The sequence below is a fragment of the Gigantopelta aegis genome, chromosome 8 (assembly GCF_016097555.1).
Source record: "Gigantopelta aegis isolate Gae_Host chromosome 8, Gae_host_genome, whole genome shotgun sequence".
NCBI classification, from domain to species: Eukaryota; Metazoa; Mollusca; class Gastropoda; order Neomphalida; family Peltospiridae; genus Gigantopelta; species Gigantopelta aegis.
In genome coordinates this window covers 38,028,431-38,051,828 of record NC_054706.1, presented here as the reverse complement: position 1 = coordinate 38,051,828, position 23,398 = coordinate 38,028,431, and the positions used below count along the sequence as shown (strand labels likewise).

At 37.3% G+C, this 23,398-nt stretch overlaps 2 protein-coding genes across 3 annotated transcripts in view; one reads left to right on the top strand and one right to left on the bottom strand.

Moving 5' to 3' along the window:
- LOC121379231 (extracellular serine/threonine protein kinase FAM20C-like) overlaps positions 1-4,821 on the top strand; it is a 44,270-nt gene extending 39,449 nt beyond the window's left edge. For both annotated transcript variants that reach the window (XM_041507746.1, XM_041507745.1), the window contains 2 exons: positions 1,481-1,562; positions 2,923-4,821. In XM_041507746.1, coding sequence (XP_041363680.1) covers positions 1,481-1,562; positions 2,923-3,208 — 368 coding nt within the window. In that variant the 3' untranslated portion in view covers positions 3,209-4,821. The remainder of the gene's footprint in view (positions 1-1,480; positions 1,563-2,922) is intronic.
- A 7,556-nt stretch (positions 4,822-12,377) lies between these two features.
- LOC121380126 (extracellular serine/threonine protein kinase FAM20C-like) overlaps positions 12,378-23,398 on the bottom strand; it is a 31,219-nt gene continuing 20,198 nt past the window's right edge. Inside the window, exons 7-9 of the mRNA XM_041508907.1 lie at positions 18,486-18,776; positions 17,141-17,222; positions 12,378-15,689 (exon numbers count right to left, since the gene is read on the bottom strand). Of these exons, the coding sequence (XP_041364841.1) occupies positions 15,407-15,689; positions 17,141-17,222; positions 18,486-18,776 (656 nt within the window). The 3' untranslated portion in view covers positions 12,378-15,406. The remainder of the gene's footprint in view (positions 15,690-17,140; positions 17,223-18,485; positions 18,777-23,398) is intronic.

Below are 23,398 nucleotides of genomic sequence, written 5' to 3'. Positions count from 1 at the left end.
CAATTTTTTTTTTTGTAAAATATTTACAGTTCCTTGTTTGATATATTTTACTCTAGGCACACCCGTGTGCTTATTCAGACGTCCTTTTGTTTATGTAAGCTGTAGAAAGATTTTTGACGTCTGAACTGGCGCTCGGTATAAAATGGCGAGTATACAGAGGAGTATACACAAATTGCGAGTATACAGAGGAGTATACACAAATTACAAGCCCTTATAAGGGCTAAAACGAGTCTCCCATGGGTTGCCCTGCCAACTGGCCATGCCCTTTTAAGGACAGAACCGGCAGTTTGAAGTTTGTTGTGTACCTGTATGTGCATTTATAATCTTGTTTGTTAGCTTCAAATTATTTTCTGGTAGAAAGCATGACTTGGGTCATAAGAGAATATTGTATACTACCTATCCATGCTGGAGTTGAAATAACAACATCTAACCAATTACGAACTTGTCGTTCTTATTTATATTCATGACACGGGGTGAAAGTAGTTTACATTAACATAGGACCACACCGCTTATGAGTTATTAGACATTCAAGTTGAATTTATCCGTAGGTTATTCATAAGGAGTAACACTGTTATTTATACAGAGAATAATAATACATGAGTAGCCGTTAGATACCATTTATCTCACAACGAGTTGTTTTAAAATGTGTCTAACGAGCGAAAGCAAGTTGGGTACGTTTTTAAACAACGAGTTGTGAGATAAATGGTATCTAACGGACACGAATGTATTATTCTATTTCATACATATCCTCAAAAATTAGGTTTTAAGCAAATTTTAACATCGTTTTCGACTAAAAGTTATTTACAACCATTGCGCGTGTAGCTAACTTACGCGTTATAGACAAATGATTGTCAGGTTTAAGGGACATTCCTGAGTTTACTGCAATTTTTAAGATGTTATCGACTAACAGAGACTTTTTAACGATTGTAATTACATATCAAATATATTTTTCTGCATAAAATATTAGTGGGTGTATATTAAACGTGTTTCTGACCCTTCTAATATTTGTACTAGGTTAAATTTCATTTTATTTCCTAAAAACTATTTTTTCGTACGTACGAAATTAATTGAAGACAAAATCCAGTTTGTGCTTCTTACAAATATTGAGATGACCAGAAACACATTGATTATACAGACACTGATATTCTAAACCAGAAAAATATATTTAATATGTAAGTTTAATCGTAGAAATATTTTATTAGTCGGAAACATCTTACAATGCAGCAAACTCGGGAATGTCCCTTTAACTATACGTCACAATGTAATCGATTTTGACCTTGCTGTTGTTTCACTGGATGACCTAGGAGCAGCAAGTCGTATGTCTTACAATTGTTGACAAACATACGTATGTTAACAAGTATGTGTTATCAAAAATAACGAATGGTGTTTTCACCAACGGGTGTGTAAGAAACTGTACTATATTATTTGTGTAACTGATCCTGGGTGTCTTTTAGTCGTCATACTTGCCTTACTGTTTCAGGCAATTTGGACCGTCATCATTATGAGACGTTTGTAGATTTTGGAAATGACACATTCCTTCTTCATCTTGATAATGGCAGAGGGTAAGTAATTCATGAAATCCGAGTTGTACTGGGGACGAGTAGCTGTTGTCACGTATTGTGTATAGTGGCACAGTGCGGGTGTAAAACGCGTCTGTACACGCGGATACAGGTCATTTAAGTCTGTTTTCCATAAACTTTGTAGCACGACGCAGACTGGCGCAAATCGACGTATACCCAAAAAACACGGGAAGGCAGCGCTAAACGGTCTTGGTCAGTTTGTGTCGGATAGACAGTGGCGTAGGGAGACGGGGTGAGGGGGCACGAGTGCCATGACCCCCCCCCCCCCCCCCAATCAAATGTTTTTTAAACTACATGTATTAAATTTTTTTAAATCATACATACATACATACATACATATGGGTTTGCCCCCTCCCCCTCCCCCAATATAATTCCTGGCTACGCCTGTGCAGATAAAAACCTGTTAAATTTCTCAGATCTTACACAGTCTGTGTCGTGGCGTCGTTGTTAGGCCATCGGTCTACAGGCTGGTAGGTACTTGGTTCGGATCCCAGTCGAGGCATGGGATTTTTAATCCAGATACTGACTCCAAACCCTGAGCGAGTGCTCCGCAAGGCTCAGTGGGTAGGTGTAAACCACTTGCACCGACCAGTGATCCATAACTGGTTCAACAAAGGCCATGGTTTGTGCTATCCTGCCTGTGGGAAGCGCAAATAAAAGATCCCTTGCTGCCTGTCGTAAAAGAGTTGCCTATGTGGCGACAGCGGGTTTCCTCTAAAAAACAGTGTCAGAATGACCATATGTTCGACGTCCAATAGCCGATGATAATTATTATATAATAATTATGAATCCAGCGGGAAAACAAAAGTAATAAGGAATCTTCTTTAAGTAGACAAAAACAGCACTTCTTAATTTCTATTAAAATGCACTTTTTCGTATACTTTTAGCATGTTTGTGTCACCGCTAGAATAGGCGTACGGGCTCCCACTTTTGTAAAAGGGGCTGGTGGAGGGCAGGCTGATTTTTCCCCGAATTAAACAAAAATGCCCGAATCTAAATAACAACATTTATTCATATCAGCATACAGTCAAACAGATGTGTAAGACCACTACATCATCTTCTCTCTCACTAACCACTAACAATTAACCCACTGTCCTGCACAGACAGTCCCAATTAGCGGAGGTATGTGATCAGGACAGCGTGCTTGAACCTTAATTGGATATAAGCACGAAAATAAGATGAAATGAAATATCTCTTATCTTTTTTGTCCGAATTTGAAGATTTGATCCAGCTCGGAGGGGGGGGGGGGGGGGGGGGTCACTTGCATCCCCATAACCGCTAGTTAAGGGCCGTGTTGAGTAATATATATATATATATATATAATTGTTGTTGTTGTTGACAGATTTGGTAAACAGACTCACGACGAGCTATCGTGCCTGGCGCCAGTCACCCAGTGCTGTTTGGTCAGGAAGTCGACCTTCCTCAAACTGGTCAAGTTTTACCTGGGTCCGGACAGTCTGAGTAGCCTCATGAGACGATCGATGGTGGCGGACCCAGCCAGTCCCGTGTTGACGGAACTCCACATGGACGCGCTCGACAGGAGAGTGGTCAAAATACTGTCCGTGCTAGCAGACTGTGTTCACAAAGGAAAATCCATAAGTAAGGTCATTGTTGACGACAAAATCTGAGGTCCCGGTTACCGGCTATTCATAATAAGGATGTGTCTGTCTGTTGAAACTGTTATTAAATTCGTCTTACAGGTAACTGTGCAGGAGGAGTGTCTACAATGTGGCGGTGATGTTTCTAAGGGGTGATGCTCTCCTAAAATTTTTTATTTTAAAAACCCAAATACATTTCATTTGGAACAGGGGAGGGGATGGGGGAACCGAACCATTTGATTTCACGGACTCCGTTAATGTCCAAGCTATGGGTGGAATGGAATTATTATTCAGTTAGAATTATTATAAAAATTGAAGATGATAATTGTTGACTTTCATGCAAGTATGAAGCACGTAACCGCTTTCATACGCCGTTCATACAGTCACGTGTTTGAAGCGATTCACTGCTTCATACTTAAATGAACGTCAAAGAATATCACGTTATTTACCAATAAGTGCAACATAGCCTCCAGTTCACTAGGAGCAAGACATTTTAATTACGAGTTTCAAGCGCTTTAGACACAAGTTGTACATGGTTAGAGTGTTTGTTACGAGTATCAAGCGCTTTAGACACAAACTGTACATTGTTAGAGTGTTTATTACGAGTATCGAGCGCTTTAGACACAAGCTGTACATGGTTAGAGTGTTTATTACGAGCATCAAACACTTTAGACACAAGTTGTACATGGTTAGAGTGTTTATTACGAGTATCAAGCGCTTTAGACACGAGCTGTACGTGGTTAGTATGTTTATTAAGGGTATCACGCGCTTTAGACACAAGCTGTCCGTGGTTAGAGTGTTTATTAAGAGTATCACGCTCTTTAGACAGAAGCTGTACGTGGTTAGAGTGTTTATTAAGAGTATCAAGCGCTTTAGACACAGGCTGTACGTGGTTAGAGTGTTTATTAAGAGTTCACGCGCTTTAGACACAAGCTGTACATGGTTAGTGTGTTTATTACGCAGCATTCTTAACAAAATATTCCATATTAAAATATGATTACTTTATTCTGTAAGCATTGACCTTAAAAGCAATAAGACTTATTATCCTCCAATATGTATTGAATTACCCTTGTGTTTTAGATTTAACGATATAGCGCATAAATATTAAAACATAATTTATGTAATGTCCATCTTGATCAGACTGTCACATGATCTCACTTATTTAACTGAATGAATGAGGCCACAATCTCCTACTCCCCCCCCCCCTCCACCCCCACCCCCAATCATTCCAACCAGTGCTACGTGACAGATGGAATGTGCTGTGCCGTCTGTGGGAAAGTGCTTAATCAAAAAAGATTGTCGGATTGTTTTGTGATGCCCCCCGGCTATATACCACGACCGCCTAGGTGAAACCAAGGTGTGCTGCCAGAGAGTGTTCAGTTCATATGTCATTTTGTTACCAGTATTTTTATCTCTTTTATTAACGTCATATAATTACTTTTATGAAAATGTGTTCACGCTGCCGTGCTGGTGAAGCGAGGTACAAGTTTAAAACTTGTTCACTGGATATTTTAACGTGCAAACATTCCATAATAAAATTTCCACAGGTTGGTCAAACCGACGGTCTTGATACCATGTTTTGGGGATTGTTTGTTTGTGGGGTTTTTTGTTGTTGTTTTTGTGGGGGGGGGGGGGGGGGGGGGGGGGGGGGGGGGTTGGGGTTTTTTTTTTTTTTGTTTTTTTTGTGTTGTTTTTTTGTGGCGTTGGGGTTTTTTGAGGTGTGTATGTGTGTGGGATTTATTTTTGGTGGGGCGTTGTTGGGTGAGATTTTTTGGGTGGGTGGGTAGGAGGGTGGGTTTATTTATAAAAAAAATTAATGAACCATCATTACATATCAAAGCAGGGAGACTGAAACTTTTTATTTATTGAATTGTTTATTTGTGTTTCTTTATTGTCGTATGCAATATTTACTTCTTTCATATGCAGTGATATCAAAGACCACTGATTTAATAGGATACGCACTTGTTCTGTAAATAAACTTTCTGCACATGGTGTCCGTCTGCTAATAACTCTAATTTTTGACATTTTTGTCTTTGGGTACTAGGTACTGTAACTTATGTATTGTTATATTAAAAGTGTGTGATGCTAGCTAAACATAACGCACTGTTGTACTGTGTAACATGAAAAGTTTCTCGATATTTCTTGACATTTTCAGCTAGTTAATGCATGAGGAGGTCTTATTATTTGATGTATGAAGCTGTGACATTCAGTTACGTTAATTTTAGTAACACATGTGTAATACACGTGTGAATGCGGATAATAGTGAAATCCAATGAGTGTGCTTGTTGCAATATTAAAAATTGCTGCTTTTCGGTTATATCTGTTGAATTATATTTTTATAGTAATATTTAATATGAAAGATATCAACCGATGCTTTGTCAATCTGTATTTATCGAACTTTCAGCGCGACAAATACAGATTAACAAACCAAAGTTAATAGTTTCAGTATAAAACATACGAGGGACATATTCAGTTTATTACATATTTTTTTTAATCCATCTATGAATGAATGAATCAACGTTTTGACACGTGCTTACATATGTTACCACTGAAGGTTCAAGCACGTCTGACATGGGCACATCTTCCAAATTCTGCGCTGGGAGTGTCCAGGATAGGAGCTCCATCTATGTTTATTTATTAAATGATTAATAAATACACTGCAACAACCAGGTGACAGATTGTTGTTGCGTACGAACACGTAACACTGACGTCACCAAGCTGATAAACCAGTTTGTAACTAGTGGTCTCCTTCTAGGTAGCTCTTTTTTTCTCTTTTTTTCTTGTTGTTGTTATTGTATTATTATTTTGTTATATGGCGTTTGGTATTATTTTTAATTTTGTGATTGGGTGATTCTGCTAGTCCATGACATATTACTGAGTTTTAATGTGTTGTAAAGACAATCTTACAATGAATTATTTGAAAGCTTTGCACGAGGAAATACCTGTCATTCCATGCAGTTGGTGTAGCTGCTTCCACGTGTTTTATGAAATGTGTTGATGTAAGTACGGGAGACCATTTGCTGTGTTCTGTAATCAAATATGTATTGTTATGTAAACAGTTGTCTATAATTGTTATTCTGCGAAATAAAAAAGAATATTAATGTTTTACAAATCATTTAATTCTCTGTTCCTTTTGGTGTTGGATGCGCGGTCGGTCTAGGATCGATCCCCGTCGGTGGACCCATTGGGCTATTTCTCGTTCGAGCCAGTGCTCCACAACTGGTGTAACAAAGGCCGTGGTATGTACTATACTGTCTTTGGAATGGTGCATATAAAAGATCCCTTGCTGCTAATCGAAAAGGGCAGCCCATGAAGTGGCGACAGCGGGATTCCTCTCTCAATATCTGTGTGGTCCATAACCATATGTCTGACGCCATATAACCGTAAATAAAATGTGTTGAGTGCGTCGTTAAATAAAACATTTCCTTCCTTTTGGTGTTGATTTGTGTAACAATAACGTCGTCCATGTCACAGAAACAAAGAGGTATTCTTTGTTAGACTTGTTCAGGTCTTTCCCCAGGATTTTTGTTTAAGGCGGTTACATTTTCAGCATCGATTTAATTAACACAAATCAAGCCAAAATAAGTGGGGTTGGAGTAGTGGTTTGAAACCATTTTACTCTTTGCCTTCAAACCAGCAAATCATGTTTTTATTTATTTTAAAAAAAAAATTATTTTATTATATTATTTATTTTATATTTCTTTAATTATTTTTATTTAATTTATATTATTTATTTTATTTTATTATTATAATTACTAGTTTGTTTTTATTATGTCATAATTCTGTCAGTACCCTGTTTAAGTTGTTACGTAACAAACGGTATTTTTTGTGGCCACTGGCGAAGCCATTTGTAACCTCTTTTCCCCCAACTTTTATATTTGCCCCATAATGTGTGCAACATGTACAACCTACAATAATTACCTTGGCAATTCTTGGAATCTTGTGAAAATGTAATCAATCAACGTGTTTAACATGCTTACATCCAATTAAGGTTCAAACACGCTCGTTGTGGGTACAAACTCGGGCATAGCCAGTAAGTACCCAAAACGAAAGGGAAGTGTAAACATTTACGACGCCATGACCTAATTTTACCAGTGTATGAATATATCAGATGATGTATTTGTTTAACAAATTTTCGTGAACTTACAACTAACCCATTATGATAGCTAAATGTAAGAAAAAACGAAGAACAGATATTTTTCCTACGAAAGTGCCTTTCCGAAATGATTTTGAAAATATCCACAATGTATCAATTAATTTTTAAAAAAGCTGGGGCGGGATGTAGCCCAGTGGTAAAGCGCTCGCTTGATGTGCGGTAGTTCTAGGATTGATCCCCGTCGGTGGGCCCATTTGGCTGTTTCTCGTTCCAGCTAGTGCACCACAACTGGTATATCAACGACCCTGGTATATGCTATCCTGTCTGGGATGGTCGATATAAACGATTCCTTGCTACTAAACATGTGTTTGACATCCAATAGCTGATGATTAATAAATCAATTTGTTCTAGTGGTGTCGTTAAACAAAACAAACGTTTTTTCCTTGCGATTAATGGAAAAACTGTAGCGTGGTTTTCTCTCTAAGATTATATGTCAGAATTACCAAATGTTTGACATCCAATAGCCGATGATGAATAAACCAATGTTCTCTAGTGGTGTCGTGAAAGAAAAACTTCTTTTTTTTAAAAACAAAGTTATAAACGATGTCAACAAGGAACGGTTTCAGTTTTTGTTTATTCGTCTGCTGCATTGATCGTGAGTGGTACAAGTAGTAATGGTTGTTGTGCTTTTGGACGTGGAAATGACAGACACTTTGTAATGTATCATGTTAAAACAAATCTACGTTTATGGTGTCGCCATAATATAGTGGTGCAATATAGTGAAATTAATAAATTCTGGTCGCGTTTCCACTGCAGATGACTTGGACGTTTGACAACTCTGATGGGTTTCCTCTCTCAGAATCTGTGTGGTCCTTAACCATATGTCCGACGCCATATAACCGTAAATAAAATGTGTTGAGTTCGTCGTTAAATAAAACATTTCTTTCTTTCTGTATGCGATAGCTCTTATATGAAGCTGTATCGCTGAAAACCGTTCGTCACACTGACAAACGGAAATGTTATTACACTCTGATCTCTATCACAGGTGGATGATAAACACACCTACAGATTGCAGTATATTAAGCAGCATTCCACAAAGTTAAAGTTCGAAGTGCACCTGACCTGAAAATCGCATAAAATAAGGTCACACCTGCCATTGGGGGGGAAGGCGAGGTTTTTTTGTTTAACGACATCTCGACACATTTTAAAGTATGGCTATTTGGTGTGTTACATAAGGTCATTTCAAGACTTGATCAGGAGAATGAAAGAGAGGAAAGCTGTTTCCGCCACAACGACTGCACAAGTCTACGGTAGAAGCAGCAAGGGATATATGCACTTTCCCACTGACGGTGAGGGCGATTGATCCTGTGACACATAGCACCTCAAGCAATGTTTCCACCAATGAGCTACATCTTGCCCGCTATTGGAATGGATGCAGTTGGTCGTGCAGCTAATACTCATGGGTTTAAAGACACAGTGTCTGGGGACCGTCTAAATATACACCTGCCAATCAGGAACCACAGGTACTGGCCACAGAAAGAAAAGACCAATGAACCAAGAAAACACCCCGACTATTATTTCAGTACGTGGGTTAATTTATGTACAAAACATAATACAGTTATTTCAACACTTTGACAATTATGGTTTATTTTGTATTGAAACATAAACCACATATACACGTTGCTGTGTTACTGGGATGGATAATATTACAGAACATTGCGATGCATCCGCAAAAAATCAGGTATGTTTTGTTTCTTCAGTTCGAAGACTAATTCCTGATGTGACACGTTAGGTATTACGTAACCACCAGCTCGCCAGAGGGCGTATTCACTGGGATGGTACAAAATGGCCGCGCCCGTTATATATAATAGCCGTCACATTTAACCGTTTTATTAATTAACAATACGATTATACGTGTTGATATTAAGCAATAATGTGCATTATATATCGTTGAATATGCATACCAGGCCAAATGAATTAATTATCCCTTCATTCAGGGGATGTTTAAGGACTGAACGTGATATGGCGTCCATGGAACTATGAACCACGTTATACAATTTGTGTCTGTTACAATCCATAAATTCACAAAAATATTACAAATAATTTTTGTATAACTAGGTGTAACCCGTGCTGAGCATTAAAACGTTTAGATGGGATATGTTTAAGGACTGAACGTGATATGGCGTCCATGGAACTATGAACCACGTTATACAATTTGTGTCTGTTACAATCCATAAATTCACAAAAATATTACAAATAATTTTTGTATAACTAGGTGTAACCCGTGTTGAGCATTGAAACGTTTAGATGGGATATGGTGGCCTTACATTTGGGGTTTTCTCTCCAAAATACGACCATCGTGTAACTAGCCAGCCCTGATGAGCCGAAGTGACGAAGATGGCGGCTTCCATTGCCATTATATTTATTTAATTCATCTCTGTAGGCAATATTTAGCACGATGTGTGTACGATAGTCGACTGGACTCGAACACAAAAACACATCCTTGTGAAGTGCGGCATCGGATAAGTACAAAGAAGGCGATCGGTAGTACAGATTAAAAGAGGAGAAGCGGTCAGAACGATCGGAAACCGTTAAAACAGCCAAATTGCTTATTATACAGTAAAATCTGTCTAAAACGATCCCTGAAGAAGCTGGAATCCTGTCAAAACCGGTCACGTTTCATGGCCACGAATTTTATAAATTGTAAAACGCGACCGTGTATACATTGGATAAATATTAGGTCCACGGCGTTATCCAGTTTAGACAGGTCCAGTGTATCTATTATAGATATCTGCTGGTTTGGAATAAACATTGATAAATATTAGGTCCACGGCGTGATCCGGTTTAGACAGGTCCAGTGTATCTATTATAGATATCTGCTGGTTTGGAATAAACATCAATAAATATTACAGCGGAGGTTAGCGCATGGCAGCCAAAACATCCAACAGTAAAGTGTTAAGTTAATAATACATGACTCGCATTCTCTGGTTGACGTAGAGAGTCTGCTCTACTGGTTGACAAATGGCCCCCGGTATCACGAGTGAATGAACACGACCCAGTTAACGACAGTCAGATAAGGTATGTCTAGTCGGTGATACACCCACTGAAAAACGCGAGATATATCTTTTGTAGGTTAATTAAATCAAAGTTATTCTTTTCGCCAGTTTCCATTCATTTCAACTTATTTTCGTGCTTGTATCCAATTAAGGTTCAAGCACGCTGTCCTGGGCACACACCTCAGCTATCTGTTAGTAGTTAAAACTCGCTATAGGTAGGAGCCGGTACCGAGCTGCGAACCCTGTACCTACCAGCCTTATGTCTGATGGCTTAACCACGACACCACCGAGGCCGGTTTTCGCCAGTAATATATATATATAAACACGAGTTATTTATAATACACCTGTCCAAGTCCGTTCTTCTCAAATACATCATAAAATAATACTATCAGGTCAACATGATTTATACAAATTGTAATGCGTACAAAACGCAATATTTTGTTCGGTCTATAAGGCATCAATAACGATTTGTCTTAACTTGGTCTTAGGGTGGGGATTTAGTTTGCAGGCCCTACACCACCATTCACTTTTGCATGCAATTCAAAACGATTATATTTTGTGAAAAATAGGACACTGTCGAAAGGGTTACGTGACTGCTATTCTTAGGAAGTACATTTGGTTCGTAACTTCCATAAAACAACAAATTAACATAGGTTGATCACGAACATGGTGATAGAAAAATGTAGAGGGCGTTCGTTGAAGACAGCGTGTCAGAATTAACATAAGTTTAGGATACTGTTCATATATGGGACGAACAAACCTGCTGCACAATATGATAGTTGCCCCGGAATCGGCCACTCGCGATGTCAGAGACTGAGTCCGGGGTGGGCGTGCCTGAACATTCGGGATATGGGCACGTTAAAATAGTTCCCAGTAGCCCAGTATGCGAGTTGGTGATGCGAGGTCATCATCAGATAACAGCGTCAGATTGATATTTATAAATTAAAAACTACATTACAAATATTATTTTGTTAATTTTTCACATGGAACAAACACGGCAAATATGTCACCTTTATTCGTGTAAAATGATAATTTATTTATCAAAAGGATGAGAGAAAAAAATAACATATTATTTTTTAACAAGTGGATCAGAAAAAGTATACCATAATGGTGGGAATTTCGACCCTGAGACCCGACAAGCCTCGTCCCATAGGACGGATTCTTATAATCTATTCTCGATGCATGAAACATGAAAAATATTCTAGATGCTTAAATATTAAAAATATTCTAGAGACTGCAACTTTAATGCTCATTCTTAGACTCTTTTTCAAAGGTCTATTATTTTCTGCGAAAGTGAGAGAAATAAGTTTTCTTTTGCTACATGATTATATGTAGGTACAAAATGCTGGAGCTATTGGCCAACAACAACGGAAACTTACTACTGAAAACGTGATTCCTATTTTCATAAATAAACAGGTATTTTGTGAAGTAAGAGTTATTTCCCTTGTGTCATAATCATAATGGTCCGACTTTACAATGTTTAACCGGCATCGGTGGCGTCATGGTTAAGCCATCGGGCATATGGCTGGTAGGTACAGAGTTCGCATCCGGGTACCGGCTCCCACCCAGAACAAGTTTTAACGACTTGATTGGTAGGTGTAATGCCAGTACACCCTCTTCTCTCTCACTAACCACTAACGATTAACAACTAACCCACTGTCCTGGGCAGACAGCCCAGATAGCTGAGGTGTGTGCCCTTAATTGGATGCTAACACGAAAATAAGTTGAAATGAAATGAACACATCCTATTTTTCTTAAACGCATGTGTCTCGGCATTGTAAATGTATGTAGTGACACTGCACGAGTATAAGACATAAACAGGCTTTGTAAATTCAGACCTAAATGTAGGAGTAGTTTAGACTAGCATGTTACTAAACGGCAGAATGGTCAACGAAATAAGTTTCACGCTTAGATTGTTTTGTATAATTGACCCCAGAATATTTGGCAGTGCAAGTGAAACACGTTATGTGAACTACCCTTATCCGACTGAACATTTTAAAAAGAAAACAAATGCGAGCACATGATGAGAAAATAACAACAATGTAGCAAATGTAGAAATTTGTTAATTTGATTTACATTTATAAATTAGCAATATTGTTAAAGCATTTCACAGAAAACAATACCGGTGACACCGGCGATGATATAGTTCATACACAGCTATCTTAACAAACATTACACACCATAAAACTCATTATAAAAATAATATACACTATATATATATACATATATATATATATATATATATATATATATATATATATATATATATATGTCTCAACAAGACAGCTCGGCAATACATTCGTTTCATTACTGCATCGAGCTGCGGCGTTTTGCAGCATGTTGCTGATTTTATGGGGAACAGGCTTTACAGCGTCGAATAGCGTTGTCCACGGAATGTTATGGACTGTTATGATAAAATTTAGGACTTCTAACCATTATTTACCTGTTGAGACTGGACGTTGGAATACAGTTCTATTAGAAGATAGACTTTGTACTATTTGTGATGAAAACGACATAGAAGACGAATTTCATTATTTATTTGTATGTAGTTTTTTCAACAATACCCGGAAAGAATGTTAACGTCCATATTATTATATACGACCAAATATATATAAATTTAGAGAACTTATGAGCAGTAACAGAATAAGCACACTAAAAAACATTAGCCAAATTCATGAATATAATTTTTCAAGTATTTAAACGCCCATAACAACAACAATACCCAACAACAACCAAAATTACCATACATTAACCAATTAATGAAACTAAAGGTCAACATAGAACTATACTTGATATATTTTAAATCGTATTACATTATTTTATGTCTTATTGTTATTTTATTAAAATTTAATTTTTATTATTATTATTATTTATTTTATTTTATTTATACCTATATATTGTAATACCAATAATTATAAAGTACACAGTTGTAACTGAAATTTTATGAATAATTATATTTTACAATATACCTCTACTTTGTTACATCGCAGAATGCATCTATATGGTTAATACACATATCTCTATAATGTAATATCATGTATTTATATTATTAATACACATATTTTTATAATGTAATGTAATGTTATGTATTTGTATTTGTATTCATATATGTACCAAGCAATGTATTCCTATTATTTGTATCCTCCTGTTAACCATCTTGTCAAAATCAGAATATGTATGTTCCTCTTACGCCGTTACATAACGGCCTGAGTGTAATAAAGTTCTGTTCTGTTCTGTTCTGAACTAACCAGAGGCCGATTGAACAGGTTTTACAGTCGAATAGCGTTGTTCACGGAACTAACCAGAGGCTGATTGAACAGGCTTTACAGTCGAATCGCGTTGTTCACGGAACTAACCAGAGGCTGACTGAACAGGCTTTACAGTCGAATGGTGTTGTCCACGGAACTAACCAGAGGTTGATTGAACAGGCTTTACAGTCGAATAGCGTTGTCCACGGAACTAACCAGAGGTTGATTGAACAGGCTTTACAGTCGAATAGCGTTGTTCACGGAACTAACCAGAGGTTGATTGAACAGGCTTTACGGTCGAATGGTGTTGTCCACGGAACTAACCAGAGGCCGATTGAACAGGCTTTACAGTCGAATTGCGTTGTCGACGGAACTAATCAGAGGTTGATTGAACAGGCTTTACAGTCGAATGGTTTTGTCGACGGAACTAACCAGAGGTTGATTGAACAGGCTTTACAGTTGAATGGTTTTGTCGACGGAACTAACCAGAGGCCAATTGAACAGGCTTTATAGAGTCGAATAGTGTTCTCCACGAGACTAACCAGAGACCGATTGATCAGGCTTTACAGAGTTGAATAGGGTTGTCCATGGAACTAACCAGGTGCCTATTGAACTGGCTTTACAGTCGAATAGTGTTGTCCACGGAACTAACCAGAGGCCGATATTATATAAGATTGTACCATTCAGTCGACATGTCTTCTGGACAATAGTGGTCTGATTATAAACATACATCTTACATACGACATCAAAAGTGTTTTATTACCGGCGGGTACCTTTAGTCTAAGAAACTATGTCATAATCTATTTATCTTTCATGATGAAGGGAATTTAGTAACCGTTATGTGAACTGAACGATTCGGGGAAAAACACGTGTACATGTACGAGAGTGGGGGGAAAGCAAAAGAAAGAAAGAAAAAAACTTTCGACTTTTGGCTAATACTAGTTTGACTTTGCTCGGTTTTAATCAAAATGATGATGAACTATGAAACAATAACTGACTATATATTATAAGGTTTAATCATTCTTAATGTAAGTGTATTTGTTTTAAACTGTAATCATTCATATTTTGTATTCGGACATGATTTTGGACATGATGGAGTTGGGAATAAATGATAAATATAAATTATAATTAATGCTAAAACAATGGCACAGGTTATTTCGGAGGGTAGGCGATGAGTCATGCTGCCCGAATTTACACTTTTCAATCGTAGTGCTCTTCACAACATTGTGGGTAAATTTAGAAAGCAACGTATTGTTGCCCAATCATTTCAGCCAATTAGACTTGCATTCTGAGCGTATTAATCGAGAAGAACCAACCGAGAAGCCATTCTTAATGATGAGACACGTGATAAAAAAATACACAACACGATTGGCCCGCAAAAACCTGTAGTCTGCAACTTGTGTAACAATGTCATGTTCGTTGATTCGCCCATGTGAGGCAATGCACAAATGGTATGTCGTCTAAATAGAGATATGAATAAGAAGGCATTAAGACGTTTCTTCAAAAATAAGAATTGGGCCTCGCAACTCCCATTCTATTTTCGGAACAAACGTCATAATGCCTTCTAATCTATGCGTGGTTTGCTATGGGTGTTTAACAAGAATAATTATATAGCAGGCATTCCACAAATTACGTCAAATATTCCCTGGGCATCGTATTCGTTATTCACATTCATACACGCACGGACGGACGGACGGACACATACGTCTATACACATTATCCATACATGAAAACATGAAAACACATTATACTGTGATACACACACCACCACACGACACCATACAGCACCATAATACAATAGGACAAGTGACAAACAGCATGAAAACGTCTACAGATGGTCATCCACAATGACATCAGTGTAGTTCTTGGTTTGCAAACAGCCGACAATCACTACGAGTATCTTGTTAACTCTCCTGTCCAACGCTTTAAGATGGAGGTCGGTAAGAATTGGTGTTAGGTCGTCTGCTGACAAAGACGTCCTCATCATGTCGCTCAGTTTATCAGGACCACTGTACAGTTTGCCCAGTTTCACAAACGTGGAATGTCGAATTAAGCAGCATTGCGTTATGGGAGCCAAAATGGACATCTCGTCGTGCATCTGTCGTCCAAACCTTTGTAAGAAAGTGAAAATTGGTTTAATTAATTACCAGACAGATGAACCTGAAACTCTAATTAAACAGAATTCATAATTAATTATACCTGTGCCACTATAAACAGAAGCATGTTGAGAGATAATGAACATGAATTTCCATAGTGTTATGAAGATGATTTAAGAAAGACAGTTTAAATATGCCATTTCATATCTGTTGTTCTAAAACTGTGTCTTTAGACGTATGGGCTCCCATTTTTGTAACGGGGCAGGCTGGTTTTTGCCCGAATTAAACGAAAATGTCCGAATCAGGATAACAACATTTATTCATATTAGCATTACTGCTAAACAGTTATATAGGGTTGCAAACGAATCACTACACATTTTTACATGGATTACAACTAATTTTGTAAGTAGAATGATAGAAATACATGATGAAAAGGTATCAGGTTAGCATATTTTGCCCGAATAGCTCTATCGTTTTTGCTCGAATTTGAGAATTTAATCCAGCACTATAAGGGCAGTTACCCCCCCCCCCCCCCCCCCCCTCACCCCCGCTTCCCCCGCCCCGTACGCTTATGTTTTGCAGTTAACTCAAATATGAGTAAACAAATAACAATCCTGGATAGCTAAATTGTCTTCCCAGAACTACGTGTTTGACCCTTAATTGGAAATAGAAAAGTAGAAATGGCAGAATAAATAATAGTAATGCCTGTCTTTCTTTGGTTCAAAGACCAAAGAGACAATTACGCTTACTTCAGTATATGGTGTAAAAAGCCACAGTTTGTATCAGGTGATTTATTTTTTAAATGTCCGACTTTTTAAAGTTGAATAGCTGGACAGGTTTACAATGCAGAGCATTTGGCGATTTGGTCCTATGTTACAGCGGAAGATTGTCAATGCTTAACTGGTCTACCAGCTTCAAGTTTAGTCCAAAAAAACCTGTCGTTTACAAGCATCATAAGCGCAGTAAACTACAGTAGGACGACGATTGCGTCGTCGATGTACTAAGCCCAGGAACTGTGAATATAAAAATAATACAGAACAACCGTAATCAAACCATACTAAAGTGTTAAGAAATCTATTTTGTGCACCTACATCATAGTTCCGTGACGCTTGTTAACGATTTCCTATTTCAACTTCAGACGAACTAAATTACCTGAATTTTTCCAAAACCATTTTGAGTAAAGTGAACACGTTGATGAATTGGAACTTACTTCAAACCTATTGGTAAATAATAAGAGGAGGAAATGTTTTATTTAACGACGCACTCAACACATTTTATTTACGGTCATATGGCGTCAGACATATGGTTAAGGGGTAAATAATAACGTCACAAAATACATGTTAGGTATAAACCTTCTCCAGATACGGTACATAGAACTTGAAGTCACGGGTGTGATTAACTTTCTGAAAGTCTTATTGGGACATATTTACTTCAACAACGTATTCACCTAATTCAGATGTACATACCCTCTTCCATTGTCAAAATGAAGAAGAAATGTGTTGTTACCATAGACCTCTATGGTTTCATAATGGTGTCGATCCAAATTGCCTTTAAAAAAATATAATAAAATATAAACATTTGAATCATCTGAGAACATATAGTACCACTGTTGTATAGTATCAGCACTACAACACAAAAGGCCGTGGGAAGCACGTAGGAACCCACCTCGAAGCCACTCGAGGACGAAAACGTAGGCTGGTTTTTTTTTTTTTTATATCAAACTCTATATAAATAAAGATAAAAATCTGCCCTCCCCCAACTAGAGACTGTATCCCCTCCACTAGAGATTGTGATCCCATCTACAGACATGCGTGGTACGTGTTGTCATGCCTTGCTGCTATTTGTTTGACGTAGCCTATGTGTCGCCAGCAGGTTATATTTTGAATCCGATGACAAGTCCACAACGCCACCCGACCTGTTGCAGTAGGTTGAAAAGTAGTGTTTTATACTAGTATACTGCAGGCACGTAGCTAGCTGTTTTGTACCCATATATACATTTGAAATCCGAAGGGTTTTACTTTGATGCCTATGGGAATATGACTCGGGAGGCGTACATGAACCTTCGGTTAGAAAACAATTGTAATGTAAAAAGGCCAGAGATAACAGTTATTGAATACAACAAATAAGTAGACTAAAGTTTATTGAATCATTGTGTTACGGCGTTTTTGTTCTAAATGTATGAAATGTATGAATAGTACCAGAATGTGATTTAGCTGTCAAAAAGTAAAAAATATGCATCCAAAGGTATGAATAATAAGTAATAGTACCAGAATGTGATTTACCTGTCAAAAAGTAAAAAATATGCATCCAAAGGTATGAATAATAAGTAATAGTACCAGAATGTGATTTACCTGTCAAAAAGTAAAAAATATGCATCCAAAGGTATGAGGGACGGGCTTCGTTTGATGCGCGGTCAGTCTTGGCTCGATCCCCGTCGGTGGGCCCATTGGGCTATTTCTCGCTCCAGCCAGTGCACCACGACTGGTATATCAAAGGCCGTGGTATGTGCTATTCTGTCTGTGGGATGGTCCATATAAAAGATCCCTTGCTGCTAATCGAAAAGAGTAGCCCATTAAGTGGTGACAGCGGGTTAACTCTCTCAATATCTATGTGGTCCTTAACCATATGTCCGACGTTATATAAGCGTAAATAAAATGTGTTGAGTGCGGTGCGTCGTTAAATAAAACATGTCCTTCCAAAGGTATTAATAACAAGTAATAGTACCAGAATGTGATTTACCTGTCAAAAAGTTTTTAAAAATATGCATTCAAAGGTATGAATAATAAATAATGGAATCAGAACGTGATTTACCTGTCAGAAAGTCAAATATATGCATATCCATGATGTCAAGCAATCTACGGCCACTGCTGTAAAGTGGTTTGTATCTAATCTTTTCGCACAGGTCGTCATACACTTCCCAGTATGCTTTGCGGTGTTTGCTATAGGAGCGGCTCCAAGGGTTCCGCCAAGTTTGCCGAGGAACTATCCTGGAAGGCGGAAGGAATGCAGCAAAGGATCCTTCAATCGTATCCGGATTCCCACATATCGCGTGGTTAGTATCACAGTAATACGAACAAGTGCCATGAAAGCAAATGTTGTTAGCTGCAAGAAAAATAAAAACTCTTTTTCAAAAGGTATCTTCTAATATCTACATAGATGTGCAGTTCGTATCAAACCAATAAAATTCCGGTTATGCCTCGGTCACATATGATGCTGCCGCCGCACGGTTCTGCGGTCTGCGGTTTGTAGAAGGAATTTTTACCAATTGAACGGCTTTGCGGGCTGCGGAAGCAGTGTTCACAAATGTTACGAGGTCGTAAAAGTCATGAAATCAAAAAGCGTGAGGAGACCGCAAGGCGCTAGTTAACAAACCGCGAGGCGCCCTCACGGCGATCAGAAAGTAATCGCAAGGCCATCTTGACGATCTGGCTAGTGTCACAGCAGGCAATATATACCTCTTTAGAAAGATGATCGTACGGCGGCCGCCAACTCTACGTACGGCAGCCCTAAAGTCACTGCACGGCCGCCGTACGATATTTAGAACATCGTACGGCCATCTCACAAAGGCCGCAAGACCACCGTGAGGTGACAGTAAGGAGGCCTCGCGGTTGTTGCGGCTGCCGTACGATTTTCTAGGCACACCAGACAGGGTAAAAACCGAGAGGTGACCAGGTCACCTCACGGCCACCGTACAGTGACCTTGCGATACTATATGCGGCGGGGTTGCGGCCTACGGCCTTGCGATATGCGATATTGCGATGCCCCTGCGACAAGCAAAAAACCTTGAGATCGCCTAACGGCAATTTTGGAGACTTACGGCCGCCGCCAACACGCCGCAGACCATTTGTGACCAAGGCATTATCAGCTTACCACAAAATATTCTGTTTAAATATACAACTGGAAATTAATAAGACTTCCCTGCTCCAACAATATGACTTACACTTCACAATTAATTTTGGGGAGAGGGGCGGGTAAAGTGGTAAAGCGCTCGCCAGATGCGAGGTCGGTCTAGGATCGATCCCCGTTGGTGGAACATTAGTCTTTGAATGGGAGAGGCGGGATTTAGCTCAGTCGGTTGAATGCTCGCTTGGGGTGCTTGTGTCGCAGGATCGAACCACCTCGGTAGATCCATTCAACTAATTGGGGATTTTCTCGTTCCAACCAGTGCATTACAAATGGTCAAAACTGGTATGTCTGTGGAAAAGTGCATATAAATGGTCCCTTGCTGCATTAGAAAAAATGTAGCGGGTTTCCTGATAAATATGTGTCAGAATTACCAAAGGTTTGACATCCAATAGCCGATGGTTAATTAATCAATGTGCTCTAGTGGTGTCGTTAAACAAAACAATCTTTGAACAGGAGAGGCTTAACGAAAGTAATTTTCGTAAATAATGTTATTTTAACTTGACGGTGGGGGAAAAAGTAAAACATTTTTGAAACAATAAATCTTTGAAAAAAGTGAACTGAAATAAAACTGCAGAAATTTAGTTATCATAACCTGAACCACACAGTATGAAAAAATATATACTTGCATCTTCGCCGCGTTAATATTACAATAAATGAATAGTTAATCAAGAAAGGCTCTGATCATGGATACACAAGATTTAACACTTGATCAGGAAACACAAGATTTCATACTTGATCAGTACATACAAGATTTCACACTTGCATCAAACAATAAAATATGCAGAGTTCAACCGGCAGTTTGAGAGTACTGCTAAAACAACACATATCCTAAGTTTAAGGGCTATAACTATGTGGAAAAATAGGTAAATCGCCATGAAAGGTAAACTTGATGTAACAGATTAATATCTTGAGGCATTGCAAACCACAGCCCCGAAAACAGATTTTCATATCTTACAATTTCAAGGGTCATAACTATGTCAAAAAACTAGTAAATCGCGACGGAAGTAAAACTTGATCTGTAGCAATATATGATAAAGCTATGTACAAAATGTCAGTTCAATATCTTTAAGCATTGTGAAAAAAAATCCGAAAAACTATAGATGTGGGACAGACTGACGGACGGACAGACAGACAGAGAGACAGAAGGACGGTGATGAAACCTATAGTCCCTTCCGGTTGGACCGGTAACGGACTAATCATATTTATGTACCTTCTGTAGGTTACTAATCGTGTTTACCATAAAAATACTTGCCAGGAAAAAGAACGTTTGAAACTGATTTTAAATGATCCCCAAGACATCTAACATTTGAGATCAGTTGCGCACAATTTATACATTTGTATTTTCTAATAAAGACCATGAAAAAAATTACTAACAAATTACCATTCTTCAAAAACAAAAACATAAAAAGGTAAAAAGGATTTTGAAATACAGACGTCTTGAAACAGTTTGAAAATAGAATGAAATTATAACCCACATGAAAATAAAACAAACTGGCAAGCATCGTTTACAATAACAACTTAACACACAATATGGAATTACATAGAACATTAAAGAGACAAAAAAAAACACAACAAATAACAGTATTATCTGCACATAATACCAACTCTGGTGACATTGAATCAAATAACAAAACATTTTTGTTCAAGCAGGCATTTTTTTTATTATTTTTTTTTTTTAGAATATGTGTCTCCATGACAATCTGTGAGGAGGAACAAATGTAAATTCAATAAGTCCATGCTGGTAAACACACGGGAAACGTCACTAAGATATGAGTACACACAAGTTAAGGACCTCTCATCCCCCGAATTGGCGCCAACAGCTTCCAGCTGAAACGAGTATAAGTAACTGGGTTTATAAGCATAAAAATGTCATCAAACATCTTACAACGATGCCAAGAATAGGCCAATGTGCCGGCAACAGAATACATGCGCAGAATGCTGTGTACAGGTTAAAAGCATATTCCACTCAAAGAACAACAAACCAGATTTATTTCATTTTGAAGAATGTCAGATAATAATAATAATAATAATAATAATAATAATAATAATAATAATAATAAATAAATAAATAAATAAATAAAATAATAATAATAATATAATAAATTTAAATTTTTAAAAAATAATAATAACACGAAAGAAACGGGGAGTGCTTTTTATCAAAGAAATGACTATATTATCTTGGTGATGAATGGTCATAATGCGAAGACATTGTAGCTGTTTTTACCTAAAACCATAGAATATTCGTAGTATTGCATGGCGTCCTGAATCGTTTATGGTGCATTTCCATACATTCCAGGCCAGATTGTAAAATTAAAATTTAAGACTTTTTTTTTATGTCAAATCATTTAAAAACAAATTCATTATGCCTTTTTGTCTTTTGTTTTAATTAATTAATTAATTTATTTATTTATTTATTTACGGTACTAGTATTTATGTATTTATTTATATACTTATTAATTTTATTTCTAAATGTATAATTTAAAATATTTAAACTTTAAATAATCACATGAAATAATGTTGCCTGTGGTAATGTTGCTTATCTAATTATTATGCTGTTAAAGGGGTAATCTCACCTCACAATATTGTAACATCATTTAAATTCAAACACAACAGTGTTATAATCAGTTCGCGAGTTATCGCTATCAACGGTTATCGTCAATTGCCTTCATTTAACACATTAGTCTGTCGCCATGTTTTAATACTTAGTAATACAAAATAGTTATCATCAATTGCCTTCATTTAACACATTAGTCTGTCGCTATGTTTTAATACTTAGTTATACAAAATAGTTATATTGTCCATTGCCTTCATTTAACACATTAGTCTGTCGCCATGTTTTAATACTTAGTAATACAAAATGGTTATCGTCAATTGCCTTCATTTAACACATTAGTCTGTCGCTATGTTTTAATACTTAGTAATACAAAATGGTTATCATCCATTACCTTCATTTAACACACTAGTCTGTCGCCATGTTTTAATACTTAGTAATACAAAATGGTTATCATCCATTACCTTCATTTAACACACTAGTCTGTCGCCATGTTTTAATACTTAGTAATACAAAATGGTTATCGTCCATTGCCTTCATTTAACACACTAGTCTGTCGCCATGTTTTAATACTTAGTAATACAAAATGGTTATCGTCAATTGCCTTCATTTAACACACTAGTCTGTCGCCATGTTTTAATACTTAGTAATACAAAATGGTTATCATCCATTACCTTCATTTAACACACTAGTCTGTCGCCATGTTTTAATACTTAGTAATACAAAATGGTTATCATCCATTACCTTCATTTAACACACTAGTCTGTCGCCATGTTTTAATACTTAGTAATACAAAATGGTTATCGTCAATTGCTATGTTTTAATACTTAGTTATACAAAATAGTTATCAACCATTACCTTGATTTAACACATTAGTCTGTCGCCATGTTTTAATACTTAGTAATACAAAATGGTTATCGCCAATAGCCTTCATTTAACACAATAGTCTGTCGCTATATTTAATACTTAGTAATACAAAATGGTGAACTAGTGTCCCGCTTCTGGGTTTTAAACCAGTAGTAGGATATAATGACCTAGATCAACGAGTATACCTAAAGGATATCGAAGAATGGCGCGCGACGGTAAGAAAAGTAATGTGGATGGCCTATCCTAAATGGTTAAATAATAATAATAATAATAATAATAATAATCTGCCTGGGACAGCGTGCTTGAACTTTTATTGGATATAAAAACCAAAATAAATTGCACTTAACTGAGTTATTATTTATTTATGCAAACATCTTGAGCAATTTGAAAATATTAACAA